The 20725-nt window shown below is 36.4% G+C and overlaps 1 protein-coding gene across 2 annotated transcripts in view; it reads right to left on the reverse strand.

The window, feature by feature from the left end:
* Positions 1-18109: 18109 nt before the first annotated feature.
* The window catches only part of Nup58 (nuclear pore complex protein Nup58), a 271379-nt gene continuing 268763 nt past the window's right edge, over positions 18110-20725 (reverse strand). Inside the window, exon 13 of one of the 2 annotated variants that reach the window (XM_090402967.1) lies at positions 18110-18374. In XM_090402967.1, coding sequence (XP_090259093.1) covers positions 18223-18374 — 152 coding nt within the window. In that variant the 3' untranslated portion in view covers positions 18110-18222. The remainder of the gene's footprint in view (positions 18375-20725) is intronic. The other variant, XM_090402968.1, reaches the window with a different exon arrangement.

Raw genomic sequence — 20725 nt, forward strand, 5'->3', positions numbered from 1 at the left:
ACATCCTGCACAATCCGATGTCTTCTATTTTGGCCCTGTATGCGGACAATACAGCAATACTAACCAGATCTCTCTGACCCCATTTCATTACCAGAAAGCTTCAAGAACCCTTCTAAAGTTGGAGGGTTGGTTCTCCAAATGGAGATTGGAAGTCAACCCCCCCCCCCCCCCAAAAGCTCAGCCATTCTTTTCTCGAAAAGTCCATCTCCTGAAGGAAATGTGTTACTATTCAATACTAAAATTCCCTGGCAGACAGAAACAAAATACCTGGGTGTAATTCTCGACAAAAAGCTATCTTTCAACTAACACATAAAGTTTACGTGTGCAAAGGCATCTAAAGCCATCGCACAGATTTATCCGCTAATTAATAGAAATAGCAAACTCAGCAACAGAATCAAATTGCAGCTATACCAGATGACAATTCGTCCTATAATCACCTATGCCTCTCCAGCCTGGAGCCACACCTCTAATACTAACATATAATAAATTTAGTTTAATCCTTTATCCAAGTGCGCAAACAAAGTTTGTGCCTGAAAGTATCTTCAGGACTGGGGTAAAGTGGTACAACACCGGGCAACTCCTTGCAAAGGTGGAGCAAGATACCAACACTCCTATCTCAGTATCTCCCATAATGCAAAACACATCTCCTTGCGGATATGTATAATGTTATGCATTAAGAGAAGGGCCACTACCCAGGCTAGTTTCGACCTTTATTGAGGTCTCTTCAGTGGGAGCCAGGCCCAAGTGGCGATACCAAGGCAGAAGCATTAGCAAGATCATCTCCTCCTATAGGAGCTGCCAAACGGTGTGCCACCTTTTTATTAAATTACTCTGGATTTAGAGAAAGATGTTGAAAGTTTATTTTTCACTTGGTCAGACTATAATAAATTTAATTTAATCCTTTATCCTTTATCCTATCTCAGTATCTCCCATAATGCAAAACACATCTCCTTGCGGATATGTATAATGTTATGCATTAAGAGAAGGGCCACTACCCAGGCTAGTTTCGACCTTTATTGAGGTCTCTTCAGTGGGAGCCAGACCCAAGTGGCGATACCAAGGCAGAAGCATTAGCAAGATCATCTCCTCCTATAGGAGCTGCCAAACGGTGTGCCACCTTTTTATTAAATTACTCTGGATTTAGAGAAAGATGTTGAAAGTTTATTTTTCACTTGGTCAGACTATAATAAATTTAATTTAATCCTTTATCCAAGTGTGTGCAAAAAAGTTTGCGCCTGAAAGTATCTTCAGGACTGGGGATTATATGGTATACTTTTAACATCTTTCTCTAAATCCAGAGTAATTTAATAAAAAGGTGGCACACCGTTTGGCAGCTCCTATAGGAAGAGATGATCTTGCTAATGCTTATGCCTTGGTATCTCCACTTGGGTCTGGCTCCCACTGAAGAGACCTCAATAAAGGTCAAAACTAGTCTGGGTAGTGGCCCTTCTCTTAATGCATAACATTATACATATCCGCAAGGAGATGAGTTTTGCATTATGGGAGATACTGAGATAGGAGTGTTGGTAGCTTGCTCCACCATTGCAAGGAGTCGCCCGGTGTTGTACCACTTTACCCCAGTCCTGAAGATACTTTCAGGCGCAAACTTTGTTTGCACACACTTGGATAAAGGATTAAACTAAATTTATTATAGTCTGACCAAGTGAAAAATAAACTTTCAACATCTAATACTAACATTATCAAAATACAATGAGTACAGAACAAGCTTGAGAATGGTTCTGAATGCCCCATGGTATGTTAGAAACAATCAACTTCATAGAGATACAAATATTCCCTATATTTTCACTTTCCTACAATCATTAGCATCTAAGTTCTTCCTAGAGACGTCCATACACCCCAACAATTTGGTTCAGCAAGCTGCAGCATACGAGGCAACGGACATATTCAAACATAGAAGACCAAAAGCTATATTAACCTCCTATAGCGATACATAATCTCCATGCCCATTCAGGGCTAGCAAACTGCTCATAAATTTTACCCTCACTGTAACCACAAGAGATAGCGAGGAATATGAAAAGCATCTTGCTTCACCCCCTAAAGACATAAATGTCAATTGAAAACAAGTGGAAAAATTAAATATTTATATTTATATTAGACTATAATGGCAACCATTGAAAAAAAAAAAAAGAGGTCAAGAATTCGGGTTTTTTGGAATAGGAGAACAAATGTTTCCTAATTTAACAACATTATTTAAAGCTGTACTGTGCCTCCCTCATTCATCAGCAGCAGCTGAAAGAATATTTTCAGCAGTGACAATAAATAAGAATAAAATAAGAAAACAACTACAAACTCCCTTGATGAATAGACTCCTTTTGACAAAAGAAAAATTGAAACATTCGTCAGATACAGATTTTACTATTTCTGAAGAGTTAATTAATTTAGCAAAATCTGCTAAAAATAATGAATAAATACTTCCAGTGTTTCTCTTGTGAGTGGGAATAAATAACTGAAAATTTAACGTTACACTATTATAAACACTAAAATGAGACTAAAAATTATATGGTAAAGCGCTTGAGTTACAATTGGGACTTCTGTTATGATGATGACAACTGTAGCTCTTGGACTCATAGATGACTACAGTGAGGGGAGTTTGACTTTTCATATTTGTCGTATATGTGTTAATTGAGAGGGTTTACATTGAGTTCATCTATGATAATATTGTAAAATGCCCTAAATAGAGTGAAAAGAAAGCAAATAAAAATTTAGTACTTTTTTCTTATAGGATGTACAACTGCACATGAATTTGTAAGCATATATTGTTTGCTACATATTCTTTCCATACATAAATCAGTTACATTTATGATTTCTTTCCTTTTAAAAGGGACATAACATTATTGTTTTTATGTGTGCATACCATGTTGACGGGAACTGTATAGATAAAGCTTATGTGATCTGTATTAGTAATTAGTTTAATGAGTAATGAACAGCATTACCAGTAAATATTTTTTATTTTACAGGAAAAGTACGGACAATCTTCAGTAACTTGGAAAAAAAAAAAAAAAATAAAATAACCATTCTTGCAGCATGATCAAGTAGAATGATATCCCCTGCAAGAAGTTTTGTAACGAGAAGATTTCTTATTTATTTTTCCTTTTTTTAAAAAAAATTCATACATTAATTTTACCAATGAAATGATAAATTATTATTATTATTATTATTATTATTATTATCTAGGCCTCCATGGAGTCAAAAGGCTCATTGTGGGAGGTTGTTTCTAGGAAACACAAAGTTTATCATACCACTCCTTGAACCCATTGACCGTTCCAGCTCCAACTCAAGCAATGCATTCCAAGGTTCAACCACCCTCCACACAAAGAAACCAGTCCTCAATGGCTATTTAGGTTGTCAATTATTTATCAACTTTTAACTTATATTCAAAATTATTCTAAGGGGATACAAAAATAAAAAACAGTCAACAAAAATGTGCAAACTCATCATCATCAAATTCCTGACAAGTACCCTCTAGGGGTGTACAGGATATGATAGTACACAATGAAAAACTTACATCATTACTAACTTCCTATTTACAATTTTCCTCCAAACCTGTCAAGACTCCAACATCATCAGGTTTTATATTTCTGTCTTCTAAAGCACTTTTTACTGTATCAATCCACCTATATTTTGGTCTTCCTCTGGATCTTTTCCCTGCCAACTTGGCAGAGAATACTTGTTTTGCCAATCTTTCCTCTCCCAGTAACGTGACTATAGTACCCAAGATTGGCTCTACTAACACATTCCTGGATGCTAAGAATGTTAAGTTCTTTCCTAATATCCTTGTTTATAATAATGATACTGCCATTGATGCCAGCTATTCATGCCTCTAATCTTTCTCAGAACTCTCATATCTGTGGTCTCTAGTCTTTGGTCAAGCATTTTATTTCTAACCCAAGCTCTCAGATCTATAAGCTAAAACTGGTTTGAACACCATCTTGTATACAACTAATTTAATGTTTTGACTAATTTCTCTATTATTCCATATAAATTTATAGTTGACTTCCTACAATACCAGCTTTGTTGATTCTGTTGTTGATTTCAATATTTAATTTACCATCTTCACTAAAAATAATGCCTAAATAGCTGAAATGTTTTACTTGTTCTATTTTCAATGCTTCTGCCTATTTTCATTGTCTTTAACAGTCATTCAATTTAGTCAGGGAATCTTGCAGACTTGTACTGGATTTATATAGGAGTATAACATCATCAGCATAAAGAGCTGAGATTAACATCTCCAATTTTGATATCAGGTTTGATATCATTATGAAGGAAATCAATTTGATTTCCTTCATAATGTGAGCTATATAGATAATGAATAACAGAGAAAATAATGTACATCCTTGTCAGACACCAGATATAACATTAAACCATCTTCTGTACTTCCTTTAATTCTAACTGCTGACTTACAACTCAAAAAATGACTAGCTTTTGCTTGGGATAATATCCCATTGACACGTAGTGTTTTGAATAGCCTTTCCTCTTGGCACCTTGTCATATGCCTTTTCCAAATTTACAAATATTTTTGTTATATTCCCATGATTTCTCAACTATTTGTTGTAAAGTGAAAATCTGATCCTGACAACCTGTATTTGGCCTGAATCCAGCTTGTTCTCCACCATTCTTCACCACAATTTTTCTCAACCGTTTCTCAAGTATACCTGCATAAATCTTACCAGGAACATTTAGTAGGGAAATACCTCTAAGGTGAATACCTTATATTCAGTTTTATTTCCCTTTTTATATATGAGTATATGAGATCTCTACTCCAATCATCTGGAATTCGTCCCTCTGATCAGGACTTCTCAACTATACAGTGCAACCACTGTAAGACTTTTATACCCACGTACTTGAGCATTTCTGGTCGAATATCATCTACTCCAGCTGTTTTTCCACGTTTCAGTCTTTTCATTTTTTTTTCTACAAGTATGAACATGCATTCCTGATTGCATGCTTGTTGAATGCTTTTTATAACTGTGCTATCATTGATCGTTTCATTTAGCAATTTTTTTGAACTAATTATTCCATATATCAAAGATATGTTTTTCTCCAGTTTTCATATCACCTTTATCACTCTAATTCCTTTTACAGTACTTTTTTCCTCCATTTCTGAGCTTTTTCCATAACCTCCAGAATATCTTGCCACCTTCTTCATATTTATTTTCTATGTTCTTATTTTTACCAAGTCTTCCCATCATGATTTTTGTTTAGGTAGTTTTACACAGTGTTTAGTTTTCTTACACTTGTCTCTGTATTCTTTAAGAGCACAAGCTGACTTATTTGCCAGGAACTTCTGATATGCTTTCTTGTTTTCTTTTACTGCTTCTTTAACTTCCTGTATCCACCATGGAGTTCTGATTTTTCTATCCTTGCAGACATCCTCACCAACATGTCTTTCTGGCTGAATCAAACAATGTTTTCTTCAGGATTTGCCACCGAATCTCCAAGGTTTGGTTCCTGTTCTCAAACTCTTTCATTTTTTTCTTCAATAATGTTTGTGTATTTTAGTCTACAGCTCACATCTGAAACTTTCTTACATGTTCTTCTTTCAATATGAAATTCAATTTTATCCTGCTCAAGACTAAATGATGATCACTTCAATTTCAAATCCTCTGTATGCTCAGTGTCCTGCACTAGTGAGGCAACATCACTATCAACAATAACATAGTCAATGAGACTTTTCTTATTCCTTGCCCCTTCTCTCCATGTGAATTAGTGAACATTTTTATGTTGGAACATTGTGTTAATAATAAACAGTCCATGTCCCGAGCAGAAATCCAACAGGTATTTGCCATTATTATTATTAGCTTTGCTCTTTTCTCCAAATTTTCTCAAAATATTTTTGTATGTCTGACAATCATTTCCTACTCTGCTATTTAGATAACTAACAAGGACCAATTTTTCATTGTGTCAGTCACCTTCTCTGAGGCCTCAAAAAATTTCTGCACTTGTACCTTAGTAGAACCTTCTGTGGGGCCATAGGCACAAATAAGTCTCATTGTGATATTTGCCCACATCACTCTACTTGATGTTGCCTTCCATTCAAGAAGATTAGCCTCATATTTAGTGTTGAATACTATAGCTACTCCTTTTCCTTGATTGTCATTTCCTGAATATAACATTTTGTATTTATTGTTCAGAAAGATCTCACCAGTTTTTTTTTTATTTTAGTCATCCCTATTATGTCGACTGGCACTTATCCAATTCCTCAACTAGCTCCACTTCTTTGCCATTGAGGCTTCTTATGTTGATAGTACCGATCTTGAACTCTGGTGATGTTGAGTTGGGGGTGTGTTTCAGGATTTGTTCCAGTAGCTGACTTTTCACTTTTGCCCTGGTTCGATTGCAAAAACAACAGGGGTTGCTTGTTTAACCAGGCAACGCCTAAGGTAACCTGAGGTTCTGTCATGTTGTATCATCATTTTATATTGTGGCTTTAGCCAATAAGAATACAGTTTGGTTGGCTAAATCACAAATTGGCAGCCCCATCCTCATTCATGAGAAGGTGAGGATTGGACATTGGGTCAGAAGCCCTGGTCAATTCTCTGCATTACTTTAAAGGCTGTGTTGAGGTCTCCTCTCAGTTCTACAGCTTTGACCCTTAAGCACCCCAATCTGCAAACTAAAAGTAGTAATTCTCAGATTCACTGTACACATTATTTATAAAATATGTCTGCCTTTCAACTATAACAAATTTGGCTTGCGAATCAACAATTAAAAGAGCGAAACTATGAAAATAGGCAGGGGGGGGCATAGAAAACTTCAGCTGCATTCTGAATGGAGATCCTATAGAGCAAGTGAAATATATTAGCTATTTTGGCACAGTTTTTAGTGAAGATGGCAGGTTAATTCTGGAAATAGACAACAGAATAAGTAAAGCTGGTATGGTGGGTAGCCAGCTGAATAAATTTATATGGAATAAGAGAGAAATTAGCTAAAACACTAAACTAGCAGTATACAAGATAGTGTTTAAACCAGTCTTAAGTTATGGATCTGAGAGCTGGGTAAGAAACAAAGCACTTGATCAAGGACTAGAGACTACAGATATTATGGTTCTAAGAAAAATTAAGGAAGTGAACCAATGGCATCAATGGTAGAATCATATTAAAAATGATGATATCAGAAAGGAACCTGACATTATTAGCATTCAAGAAGTCAGCACAGCAAATCTAAAGTGAATGGGTGAGAAAAGGTAAGCAAAATAGGTGTTTGATGACAAGATGACAGGAAAGAGATCCAGAGGAAGGTGAAGGTTTAGGTGGATTGATTCCTTCAAAGCATGAAATGTTAGATATCATAGTATTGGAGTGCTCACAAGTAATAAATTGATTTGAAAATTGTGATAGGAGATTAATAATAATGTAAACTTAATTATGTAGTGCTGTCATAGTAACCTGAACACTCGTTGGGGGTGTTCAGGTTACAGCTTACTGATTTGTACCTTGGGGGGGGGGGGGTACAAATCATGAAATTGATGATCTGCCCTTCCTGAGATAACAGCTCACTCATACCAAAGAACACATATGCTATTAGTTACGGTAATCTTAATTTAATTTTCTTCAATGATTAATTGGAAGAAAAACTGAATTCAATAGAAATAGGTAAAGATCTGGGATATTAGTGAGACAGAGCTGTGTTATCACAAAATCCATTTAAGAAAGGTTGTTGACATGACAGCACATTAGTAACACGGCCAAACAAACTTATACGAGGGTGGTCTGAAAAGTTCTTGGCCTAACAATGAAAAAATGAATTTATAATTTCAAACATTTTTATTTTTCAACATAATCTCCCTTAAGACTAATACATTTATTCCAGCAATGCTCCAGCACCATTATCCCATTCCTGTAGTGGTTCTCAGTAAGATCTGCAAAATACCCCTCTACAGCTGAAATCATCTCTTGATTCGAAGAAACACGCTGACCAGCGAGGAAGAGTTTCAGTTTTGGGAAGAGATAGAAGTCAGAGGGAGCCAAATCTGGGGAATAGGGTGGATGTTCCAAGAATTCATAGTGCAGATCAGCTAATATCAGGATATCCGAACACAAAGACTACATTCAGTTTCACCAATACAGACATTCTGGGCTTGCCAACTATGTTCTGGATACTCGCCACAGAATATGCTGGAAGAAAGTCACTCTACTACAGAGCAGCAAATATAAATACGAATAATTGTTCATGGAATCAGCCTCAGCTCTAAAACACTTCCTAAATCCTCAACAAATTTGGGTGAATGAGACTGCCCCAAATTTGGGAAGCTTTCATCATGAGAACATCAGCCCAACAGCCAAGACAACCAAATTCAGCATGGGGGGGGGGGGAGGCACCTTTAGGACTCTAGGAACATTAGTTACTCTCTTCGGCCTCATTTGCTCGTTGTTAGTGCCTGCATGCACATGTCATAGTTATTTTGTTCCCATGAAAATGGCAATGTAACATTGCCAAAATATAGGAAGTATTGATTAAAATTTTCTTTTAATTAATATTTAGTATATGTTGTAATTTCCTGAAATAATTTAATAGTCACGTATTACCAACATATAAGCTTATCTACTAAAAGTGTTCACATTTTATAATAATGTTATGGCTGAGATGGATAAAGGAAATGAATATACCATGAATCTGTTGCCTTTGCTTAAGGCATCTGATAGAATAACACATGAGAGATCACTGCATAAATTAATGGATATGGGATCAGAATATCAAGGATTGATGCATGAGAAGCTTGTGGAAGTGGTATTTGCATCCCATACCACTAGCTCATCTGAAAAAAAGGCGTTCTAAGTTCAATTCTAGTGGAAGACTAGAACTTTTTTTCTAAGCCTTTCTTTAACTGGGCACCTGAGATATTTGATCTTTGGCACCTACAGAAACTTGAGTCTTTAATCCCATATCTCATGAAAGTCAACTGTATATCTCACACAATTACACATTACAGCGATTTGGATTTAGGTTAACATGATGGTAAGAGTTGTCTGCCACATCTCTTGCCTGAAAAGCTTTGGTTTATCAATAGTTTGGGTTTGATATCAGTAAATACTTGATGGGCACTGGCTGTCCACTAGCCTGCAAGTTAGTTCAGCTTAAAGGAGCTCAGCCTACTTTGGGAAATAAAAGGTATTAGAGGATTTTTTTTTTTTTTTACTACTGACTTGCATAAGAAGGAGATTGATGGACAGGTATCAAGAAAGTGATATTGGGGTGGGGGGAAGAAGAGAATCGTCCAGATTTAAGATGACAAGTAGTGTGCTCCAAGGATCAATACATATCACATGCATTACAGCTTAAGTGCTGTGAGGACATTATATGTTGGAGGTTTAATGGAATATTTACAGCACTAGGAAATGATAACACTTTGAGTCCTATCGATGTAAATATACATTTATCACGCATGAACCCAGAATCCCATTGATGTATAGTTACATCGCTAAATTAAAAATTCCAAAAATATAATATATGCTTGAAATTCGTTATCAGACTGTACTGCAGTTAAATTTGAACCTTCAGCTTCATTATCCATCAGGATGATTGACTTTTATCAATACAAAAGGGAATTTATATTAGTATATCATAACGCCTGCATCATGTTGGATCATGTTGCAGGTTTATATTACATGTTTATATTACATCGCACCGTCATGCTTCAATCTAAACAAAATAAGGGATTCATGACTCTCGTCTTGTGACCTAAGAGATCAGTTTGAATTTCCCTGTCACCATGGACAGAACAGGACCCAGTGGTGCCCAAAGCAGGGGTGTAAAACGGTTTTTTAATGAATGCGAATTAGAACAAATGCTCAAGGAAATACTCAATAATGAAGGATCTGAATTAGATGATTGGGCAGACAGTGATCCAGAACAAGAGGAAGCAGATCTCCCCACAAATATGAGCTCCGAGTCAAGCGACAGTGATGCAGAACTTTGAACGAGGGGTGATCAAATTCAAGGCCGTCCAGCAAGTCATGTTTGCGATCATATGCGATATCGTGGCATTTCAGAAACTGAATGGCCTAATTCAATAATTTACCACTTGACTTTTGTGGCCAATAGTGGATAATTATAGTGATGTACACCCCTATGTAAAATGATATATTCATTATTTATGTAACATCTAAGGAATATTTTGACTGAATGTGTTAAATTTTGAACACTAAAGAAGTAAATATGAGTAGAAACTAATAAAAAATTAACTATTATAATTACGGCTATTTAGCCTGCTTAAGTTTAGGAGTGCCCTTGTTTAAACGTCATTGGCTATTTACTCATGGATTCTTAGGGCATTGTAGGTGTAAATTTACCAAAAAGCATATGTAGCATAAGAAAGAGAAATTTAAATTTACACATACCTTTTTCTGGGTGTTGCGGCTTTTCCTCTTTCTGTGATGTCGAAAAACTACTGAGTGTGTGTGTGTGAGAGGGGGGGATAGGCAATTTGGGAGAATTAAGTTAGAAAAACCCGGGTTTTTTTTCGTAATATATATAAAAACATATATATTATATTATATAGGGTGGGGGAAAAGGTGTAAGGGTTGATTTTTTAAAATAGGGAGGAGGAAGGGGAAAGGTGGTTGACGGGGTGCGGTCCGTTTCGACTATTCTTGGTCGTCATCTGAACACATTGGGAAAGTGGATCTCATGAGAGTTTTCCCAGAAATAATATACATAAAAAATTAACTCCCCCCCCAAAAAAAAAAACTTAATTTCTTGCAACCTGTTTCTGGAGCCCATACCACATGTATAACTAAACTTTTTGTTCCAATTAATTGTCAAAAGATGCTAAATAAAAGACAAAAAATAATTATTTGTATATTCCATAGAAATACTGCACAGCAATTTTTTAAATAGAGCTAAAAATGGTTAGGACACAGGGTTCTTTAAGTCCTAGTAGGTCTAGAACTCAAAGCGTTAAAAACTAATTTTAATGCTTCCAAAATTTCATGTCACTGAGACATCTTCAGGGATTACAAATAACTCTTGTAACACACACACACTCAAATACTAAGTGCATGGATGACTCTAAAGTCCTATCTAGGTGTAAATTATATATTTAGTTTAATCCTTCATCCAAGTGTAAGCAAACAAAGTTTGCACCTGAAGTATCTTCAGGACTGGGGCAACTCGTGGCCACATCACTTGTCTTAGTATTCTGTAATGCAAAACACATCTCCTTGTGGACATGTATAATGCTATGCATTCTGGGAAGCCACTACCCAGAAAGGTTTCGACCTTTATTGAGGTCTCTTTAGTGGGAGCTAGACCCAGAGGTGAAACCAAGGTTGAAGCAATGCAGAAGTCATATTTCCATATACCAGTTGCCAAAAGGTGTCACACCTTATTATTAAATTACTCTGGATTAGAGAAAGCTGTTGGAAGTTTTTTCACTTGGTTAGACTATAAATTATATATTTAGTTTAATCCTTTATCCAAGTGTAAGCAAACAAAGTTTGCTTCGAACATCTTTCTCTAATCCAGAGTAATTTAATAATAAGGTGTGACACCTTTTGGCAACTGGTATATGCAAACTTCTGCATTGCTTCAAACTTGGTATCACCTCTGGGTCTGGCTCCCACTGAAGAAACCTCAATAAAGGTCGAAACCGGTCTGGATAGTGACCCTTCCCATAATGCACAACATTATACATGTCCGCACGGAGATGTGCTTTGCATTACAGGATACTAAGACAAGTGATGTGAAGTCAGTCCACCTTTACTATGAGTTGCCCCAGTCCTGAAGATACTTCAGGTGCAAACTTTGTTTGTTTACACTTGGATAAAGGATTAAACTAAATATATAATTTATAGTTTAACCAAGTGAAAAAACTTCCAACATCCTATCTAGGTGGTGCACCCTCTATGGGAATTTGTAGGTGGCCCAGGATGTAAAGTGGGATCTCTGATAATTAATGTTTCCCAAATTTTTGGAATTTAATGCAACCCGTATTTATTTAGATTTGGTTGATTTCTGAGTGCTGCTGCAGATTCTAAAAATAATCTTTCTTTTTTGAATTTACTATGGTGTAGCGTGGTGGTTTTTCTCCAGATCCTGTGGGTTGTATCCAAAACATGGTCTGCAAGGCCAGATTGACCATAGTCATGATTGCAGATGTATAATTTGTGTTCTTCTCAACAGATGGTTGCTGATCTACTTGTCTGTCCGAAGTAAGCCAGCTTGCAGGAACAGGGTTCTTTATATACTCCAGGCATCGAGAAAGGAGGGAGCTGATCTTTGGTAGAATGGATAAGGGTAGCAAGTTTATGGTGGGGCTTAAAAGCTGTGTGGAGGTTGTACTTTTTTTTAAGGATGCGGCTATTTAAGTCTGTAATAGCTGTAAAAATACAGCAATTATAGAATTAAAAAAAAAATAACCAGTTCTTCCTCCATTCCCAAGTCATCAAGAGATGGTTGGGGAATATGTCTAACTGCCATGTGTAGATCTGTAAACAGGCAAAAGAGATGCAATACGATTGAAGTCAATAAATTTCTCAAAGGATGCTATGTGATATTGGCTGACGAAATTTTTGTTACATGAAAGGTTAAAAACAGGGAAAAGGGGGGGGAATCCATGGAAGTTAAGATTAAAGGTGAATAATAAAGGAGTGAGACCTGAATTTTTCTCTGAGAGCTGTGGGTGAGCAAGTGGAGCAGTTTGCCAGTTGAAGTGGCAAACTGATCCACGTTAAATGCAAATGAGTTTAAGAGAAGATTTGACAGATGGTGAAGATGATGTATTGTTTCCCTCACTGAGTCCTTGACTCCCTGGAGTTCTCTGGTAATGGTAATAACAGCACTGAACTGGAAACCAACATGCTACTTGTTTAGACTGTTACTATCAAAACCTCTCAGTAATGGTGCAGTTACCTCACACGATATCAAAACCATTGGACTTCACAAATCCCTGATGTATTTTATATGTAAAAATAAATAAGAATTCTGAATAGCTTAGATGGTAACAAGCAATATTCTCTCTAATTTTCGCTGGCCTATGTGAGCATGCAAAACATTCTGCGTCCAGTTTCAGACTCAATATGTAGGGTAGCTTGTATTCATAATAGCAAAAGTCGCAAACTCTTAATCTGATACGCCTTTATTGGTGACATCTTTGTAAAAAAAAAATCTTGTATACTGGAAGATAAATATTTCTATACGAGCAACTTAAATGCTTACTTCTTTAGCTACTTAAATACTGCATATACCTGCACGCTTATAAACAAATTATGTCAAGTTCTAGAATAGGAAATTCTTTGCCTTTTAATTTGCTTGAATATGCACAGTTGCAAAAACCCATCACTGTTTTTACAAGAGTTTAAATGATTGTATAGTAGACACTAAACAAATTTGCTCACACAGCACAGGCTAAAAGTACTTAGAAGGAATGAAGTTGGAATGGATAAGAGTAATAATGGAATGGAGCCATTGGAGAAATTACTAAATAAAATAAGTGACAAGTACGATTCGTTTTTAACTGTGTGTTCAAAAATTCTTGACTTTAATTAGAAATTCTGGAAGCAAAAATTTTGTGCACATGGTTACTATACATGTGCGATCCTTTTCAACTGGTGTGCACATGCACCAGTCAAAAACGAGCACAGCTTAGAGGGAACACTGGTAATAAGTCATCTGGTCCTGATAGTATCCACGTAACTCTGCTCAAATTTGTTCTTCAGAATTAACACCCATCTTCAGCCATATTTACTATCTTTCATTTTTCATGCCAGTCCATCAGCTTTCCAACATGAAAACAGGCTTATATTCATCTCATTCTAAAACAGGAACATAACTTTGCCATCAAGATATTGTCCCATTGCCCTCACTCCTTAATCTTGAAAATCACAGGACATCATTTTCAGTCAAGTTCTTCAATTCTTGGATTTTCATCACTAATTACTGAATTATAGCTATGCATGTGTGTATTTTCTTGTCTATCTGCAGCAGATTTCCTCTGACTCATATCATTCAACTTTGTACAAATACTCGTGGCAAGGGTTGGAGAAATTTGTATGGTCATTTTTATTATTTCCTAGGCAGTTGATAAAATTTTTCATAGAGGCCTATTAACCAGACTGCTATATCATAATCTACCTTTCACCATTTTCAAATGGAGGTCAGTTTTCTCTCTCTCTCTCTCTCGACATTCACCATTTGTCTTGGTCAATAGCTTCCTCTTCTAGGATTCATTGTCAGTTGAAGAGTACCATATTGTTCTCAACTTTCACCCACCTTTTAACGATTATACACAAATGGCCCTCTGTTACTAGCCACAAATTCTGTTTGGTGTTTTGCTAATGACACTTTTCCTGTTTTTTATTTCACAAACCTTTATTTGTACTCTCAAACATTTCAAATGCTTCCCGGCCAATGTCCTAAACATTGAACCTTTTTCACTATCTAGGAGAGAGATAACCTCCTGAATTTCAATGCTGTCTAATATCAGTCCTGTGTTATGTCTAAGAAGAAAAATTTAGACTTAATTTCCATTGGCTTTCATAATACTTACACTTCAAGCAAGTGCATATTTCGGTAATATTGTTGGCTTACACTTCTAGACTTTCTTAGCAAAAACAGCATGCCCACAGTCTCTTTACCCTGCAAACAAATTGCGGTCATTTTTGTTATACTACTTCTGAAATCCATAACTGTCAAAACTATAATATCTTCAGAGTAGTAGATGAAGTTTATCACAGAGTACAAGACCTTGTTCACTTGAGAACCAGAAGTGGCTTGAAGAAGTTACTGCATATTATGAGAGCAGAATTTCATGATTACTATTATTATTATAGCACAGGCACGTCCAATGAGTCCCAAGACTCATCGTGGGAAACCAACACTATCAACACGATATCTATTGTACCTCTCCTTGAAACCATTTGCAGACAAAGTACTTACAAATGTCTCAGACAACCCATTCCATTCATTCATCACTCTCTCTGAGGGAAAAATCAAGTCCTCATACCCTTGCTAACCATGTTCCTACGCAACTTCCAGGAATGACCTCTAGTTCTATCCCCTCTAGCCAAGTTGTGAAGCATTTCCCCTGCATCCATCCTATAAAATCCTTTAAGTAACTTAAACATTTCTATCATATTCCCCCCCCCCTTTTCACCTATCAACCAACCAACTTTTGCAATCCACAAACCCTCAATCCATCATCACAGGAAGCAGTGAACAGACCACTCACCTCTGGATACAATCCACTGCTTCCTTATCCCCAAGAAACCAAGGTGATCAGACCTGAGCACAGTAATCCAGACCTCCATTGAGTCCCAAGACTCATCACGGGAGATCCACACTACCAACACAATATCTATTGTACCTCTCCTTGAAATCATTAGCAGACAAAGTACTCACAAATGTCTCAGACAACCCATTCCATTCATTCACCACTCTCTAAGTGAAAAATCAAGTCCTCACACCTCTGCTAACTATGTGCTTACCCAACTTCAAGGGATGACCTCTAGTTCTATCCTCTTTAGTCAAGTTGGGAAGCATTTCCCTTGCATCCATCCTATAAAATCCTTTAAGAAACTTAAATGTTTCTATTATACCTCCCCCCCCCTTTTCACCTACCAACCAACTTTTGCAATCCACAAACCCTCAATCTGTCATCACATGGGGGAGCAGTGAACAGGCCACTCACCTCTGGATACAGTCCACTACTTCCTTATCCCCAAGAAATCAAGGTGATCAGACCTGAGCACAGTAATCCAGATATGGTCATATCAAGGTTTTATAAAGAGGAATAACTCCATTTCTGCTTGTTAGTGTGTTCTTTAATAACCAAGTAATCCTGTGAGTTAACCTGGCTACTTCAGCAATATGTCATCTAAACGTCAACTCTCTCTCTCTCTCTCTACTACTATCCCCCAAATCCCTGTCTTTACCAATTTCCTGATCAATGTGATATACAGCTTGTAATCTTTTTATCCCAAAATGCATAACTTTACACTTTTCTATATTAAACTGATATCTATTATGTTTTGAGAATAATGTCAGCCTATTTATATCATTCTGTAAGTTCTCTAAACTATCTTGATTAACTACGAACGTGGTCTGAAAAGTTCTCGGCCTCGACAAAATGACAACACCATTGGCAAGATTTTTTTCCCCTTAAGTTCGAACATCTGTCATAAGCATCCATGCAAAATTGTAAGTCATTCTATCAAGTAGTTTGTTTTATACAGCTGTCTGAATCAAAAGTGTTGTCTGTATCTTCGAAATTGATAAAATTGAGTATTGTGCGGTTATAAAATTCTTTGTAAAAGAAGGTTTAACAAAAAAAAAAAAAAAAAAAAATCATTCATAGTTCATAAAAGTTTATGGGCACTCTTCTCTTTTGTTTTCGACAATTAAGAAATGGGCTGCCGAGTTTAAACGTGGCCATACAAGCCTTGAAGATGATCCATGTGAAGGATGTCCAAAAAGTGTAACAACACCAGAAATCATTGATCAAGTGCACGATATGGTATTGGATGACTGACGAGTCAAAGTGCATGAAATTGCTGAGACTATACACATTTCAAAAGAATGTAGGATATATTTTGCATGAAGAATTGCAAATGAAAAAGCTTTGTGCAAGATGGGTGCTACACTTGCTCACAGCAGATAAATACGCACTTGCATGAAAATCTCTGAACAGTGTTTGGAACATTTTAACAACAATAAAACTGATTTTGTGCATCGATTTATTACTATGGATGAGACTTGGATTCACCATTACACACCAGAATCCAAACAGCAGTCAAAACAGTGGATAGAAGCCGATTGTTCAATGCCAAAGAAGACAAGGTCATGGCATCAATGTTTTGGGACTAAAGGGATTTTGTTAATTATCTGAAAGGGGTAAAACAATAACCAGAGAATATTATTGCAATCTTTTAACCAGACTAGATGAAAAAATTTGTGAGAAAAGACCCGGTTTGCAGAAGAAGCAAATCATCTTTCATCGGGACAATGCACCTGCCCACAAAGGTGTTTTGGCAATGGGAAAATTAAGGGCTCTGCACTATGAATTATTGGAACATCCACCCTATTCCCTAGATGTGGCTCCCTCTGACTTCTGTCTCTTCCCAAAACTAAAAATCTTCCTCGCTGGTCAGCATTTTTCTTCGAATCAAGAGGTGATTGCAGTTGTAGAGGGGTATTTTGCAGATCTTACTGAGAACCACTACAGGGATGGGATAATGGTACTGGAGCATCGCTGGAATAAATGTATTAGTCTTAAGGGAAATTAAGTTGAAAAATAAAAATAATTTTGAAATTATACACTCATTTTTTCATTGTTAGGCCGAGAACTTTTCAGACCACCCTCATATTATTCTACCCAAATTTGCATCATCAGCAATCAACTGAATATCCTCCTTCAAATTATTTCCTGTCATTTATGTACCAATTAAACAGCAGTGGTCCAAGCACAAAGCCCTGTAGCATACCATCTACTTTCTGGTATCTGTCCATTAGCCACCCTTTTTTCCATATCAATAGTTTCATATCCAATCCTCATTGTACTCACATTTAATGAATGATAAATTTACATCTGTGGATGAATTCATATAAAAATGAATTTTGGAATCTTGATAGATAACAGATTAATTTGGAGGAAAATTGTAGATTGGAAGTTAGTAATGGTATAACTTTTTCATGCAGTACTACCATGATTATCCTGTACCCCCCCCCTGCAAATTTTAGTCTATTTGAAACTACATCAACTATCAAAATGCTGCAAGATTTCTGCTATTATTAAATGGACTGCTATATCAGTATATACTATTTCATGAAATTGCCAAACATTATGCAGCTGAAATTAATCCTACATTGTTTAATGTTCTGCAGCTCCTCTCCATAAGTAGTTTATGTGTATATTAGATTTCTGATAAATTTTGTAACTACTCACCTTCTTCGCAGCTGACTGCCTAAATTTATGAAAGTCTCTTAAGTTTTCTGTTGTGTTATAAAAATATAATCACGTGAACATTAACAGCCTTTTCATCCAAAGTTTTTTTTTTTTCATTGCTAAATTATTAGTGCAAAATAATATTTTACCTTAAAGATATGCCATTTTTATAACGAAAATCTGAAACAGTTTTCATAATGAGCAAGCCAATTAGCAAATATATATATATGTTTATTTACTTTTTTAATATACAGAATGGGTCTGCAGGCACACAGCGAAAAGTTCTTAAAATTGTAGAGGCACATGTATTACACTCAATTAATTCAAGTACTTGTCCATCTTTTACCACGCTTATTGCCAGGCGGAGGCTTTTGTAATTGAAATGGTTTTTGACTGCTAGATGATGAACTATCTCCTGTGGTTCCTGATGGTGCTCCAATGCCAGAAGTTGCAAAATGACCTAATCCCAGCTGACCTAATTATAAAATTCAAACATCCAGTATGTATAAAAAATAATTCTATTAAACAAATATCTGCTAAATCCAAACATCACACTAGTTTTATCTTCAAAGATGCTTTTTTTATTTTGTTATTGAAAATTATATTAAAAAAATAATAATAATACTATAAGACCAAGCATCAAACCTTTGTTTAGAATATACACCAAAACCATCACAGACATGGACAAAAATCTACACATATTAAGCTGACTCAGATTAATGAAATAAATATAATGGATCATTTCAAATGTTAAATGTGAATTAACTATACTATAAAGAAAATCTGTGTATGAATAATAAGAATAAATTTTACTATATGAATAATATGAATGAAAAATCATAAGAATACAAGATATGGAATACAAGTAATAGGATGGGGAGAGAGATACTGCTGATGATAGCAGATGAAGTGCAACCAAAAAGAACAGGATAGACAGAAGGGTGGCTGTTCATTCGGAAAAATAATCGTCTTATTTGGCACTAAAGTTCTGAGAGGTGAGAAGTATTTTATGAGGGAGGATGTAAAGGAGTTGTTAGATGAAGCAAAAATGAAGAGCGAGAAGGTGAAGATTGTAAGTCTCCTGTCATGCTACGATAGAGGCGAACTGAGAAGGAGGGCACTGATAACGAATCAATTCATTAGGGTTATGCAGAAAGAATGATGTAGGATGTGTGGATCTGTGGTCTGTGTTCGACTAAAAGAAGGATTTAGGTGTCTAGAGAGAACTTTGTTCACTGAGCATGCTGAAGTGCAAATTCAAGAAAACTTAAGCAATTAGGGTGGGAGTGGTTGAGTGTGTGAAGGCACATGAGGCAAGTGAGTGTAAGAATGACCAAGTGCAGAATCTGGTCTCTCAAGCAAAATATTGAATAGGGTAGTCCATTCAGGAAGGTGATTGGGATCCTAAAGGATGATGCAATTTCTATATACTAATGCCAGAAGTATTAGGAACAAGAGAGGAGTTTTTGGCACTGGTTAGTGTAATCTCACCAAAAGTTATAGGCATTAGTGAGACTTGACCAACAGGAGATAATGCTGTTGCAGGAATAAAATGTGAAGGGTTTAGTGATTTCAGGTAAGATAGAGAACACAGGATGATGGGAGGGTATTGGTGATGACAGCAGATGAATTGCAGCCAAAAAAGAATAGGAGATGAGCAGGAGGGCGACTGTTCATTTGAAGCAGTCTGGTGTGAGATTAAAGCCAGTAAAGTAAGACAAAATATACAGCTGGTTGTTGGTATATGTCTAGGGGTCCCAGGGATGATATGGAAGACATGCATCAGCAAACAAGTACGAGTGCAGCTCATTGTACTTATTTCCCCACAATAATCACTCGATTATTGTGGGGAAGTTCAACTATGGAGATATAGACTGGAAGAAAGAAAAATCACACAGTTGGAAAGAAATGGAATTTATACACCTACTAAGAGATAGTTACTTGAAGCAGCATGTGATGGAGGGGGGTTTGAGGTGTGAGAGTATTGGACCTGGTAATAGGATCGATTAGAAGAGCTATCCACAACCAAGGTGGCACATTGCCTCTGATGGAGAAAGCGACCATGAGGTCTTGATTATTGATTTAGGAGATTGTAAAATAAGAGGAATATTCTGTCAAGAAGGAATATATGTGTAACTACAGGTAGGTGATTTTGACAAGCTTAGGAGGAAGCTTGAATCTGTGCAACGGCATAAAAGTTTGCAAGGGAAGGATGTTAATAGTACGTGGGAGATAATTAAGGGCATCTAGAGGAAGCAATACTAAATTGTATACCTAAGGTAAGGATTGTTAATCGGGTAAGAGTTAGATGGACGAGTAATATCATTAAGCATGAGCTACAGAAAAGAAAATGCTGTGGAGGGATTACTAAACCCTTCACATTGTATTTCTTTCTTAAGAATAAAGGTTACCAGAAAACTCAGGAACAGTACAAGAGTCAGGCAAAAAAGGTGACCAGCATGATGAGGAAGGGAAAATCTGATTACAAGAATCTAGCCAGTAGGCCAATAGAAATCCCAAAGAGTTCTTTCATTACATGGCAAGAGGAAGAAAAACTATGGAAGATTAACCTTAATGATTGATGATGGTGATGAGGTAACAGAAGCAGATAAAATAGTTGAGTTACTGAGTGACCACTATGCAAGCATATATCTTCCTAGTGAGGTTACTGTTTTAAACCTAGGTGACAGACACTAATGTGGGAAAGGTAGATGAATTGGAGGTTCTTGGATATTTCAAATCTTAATGTAAATACAGCTGTGGGATTAGATGGGATATCAGCTGGGTTTTGCAAGAATGTTCAAGGGAACTGGCAATGCCTTTGAC

Source organism: Typopeltis vanoorti, chromosome 13, assembly GCF_054136105.1.
Source record: "Typopeltis vanoorti isolate ZY-2024b chromosome 13, IOZ_Tvanoo_1.0, whole genome shotgun sequence".
In the NCBI taxonomy this organism is placed as follows: domain Eukaryota; kingdom Metazoa; phylum Arthropoda; class Arachnida; order Uropygi; family Thelyphonidae; genus Typopeltis; species Typopeltis vanoorti.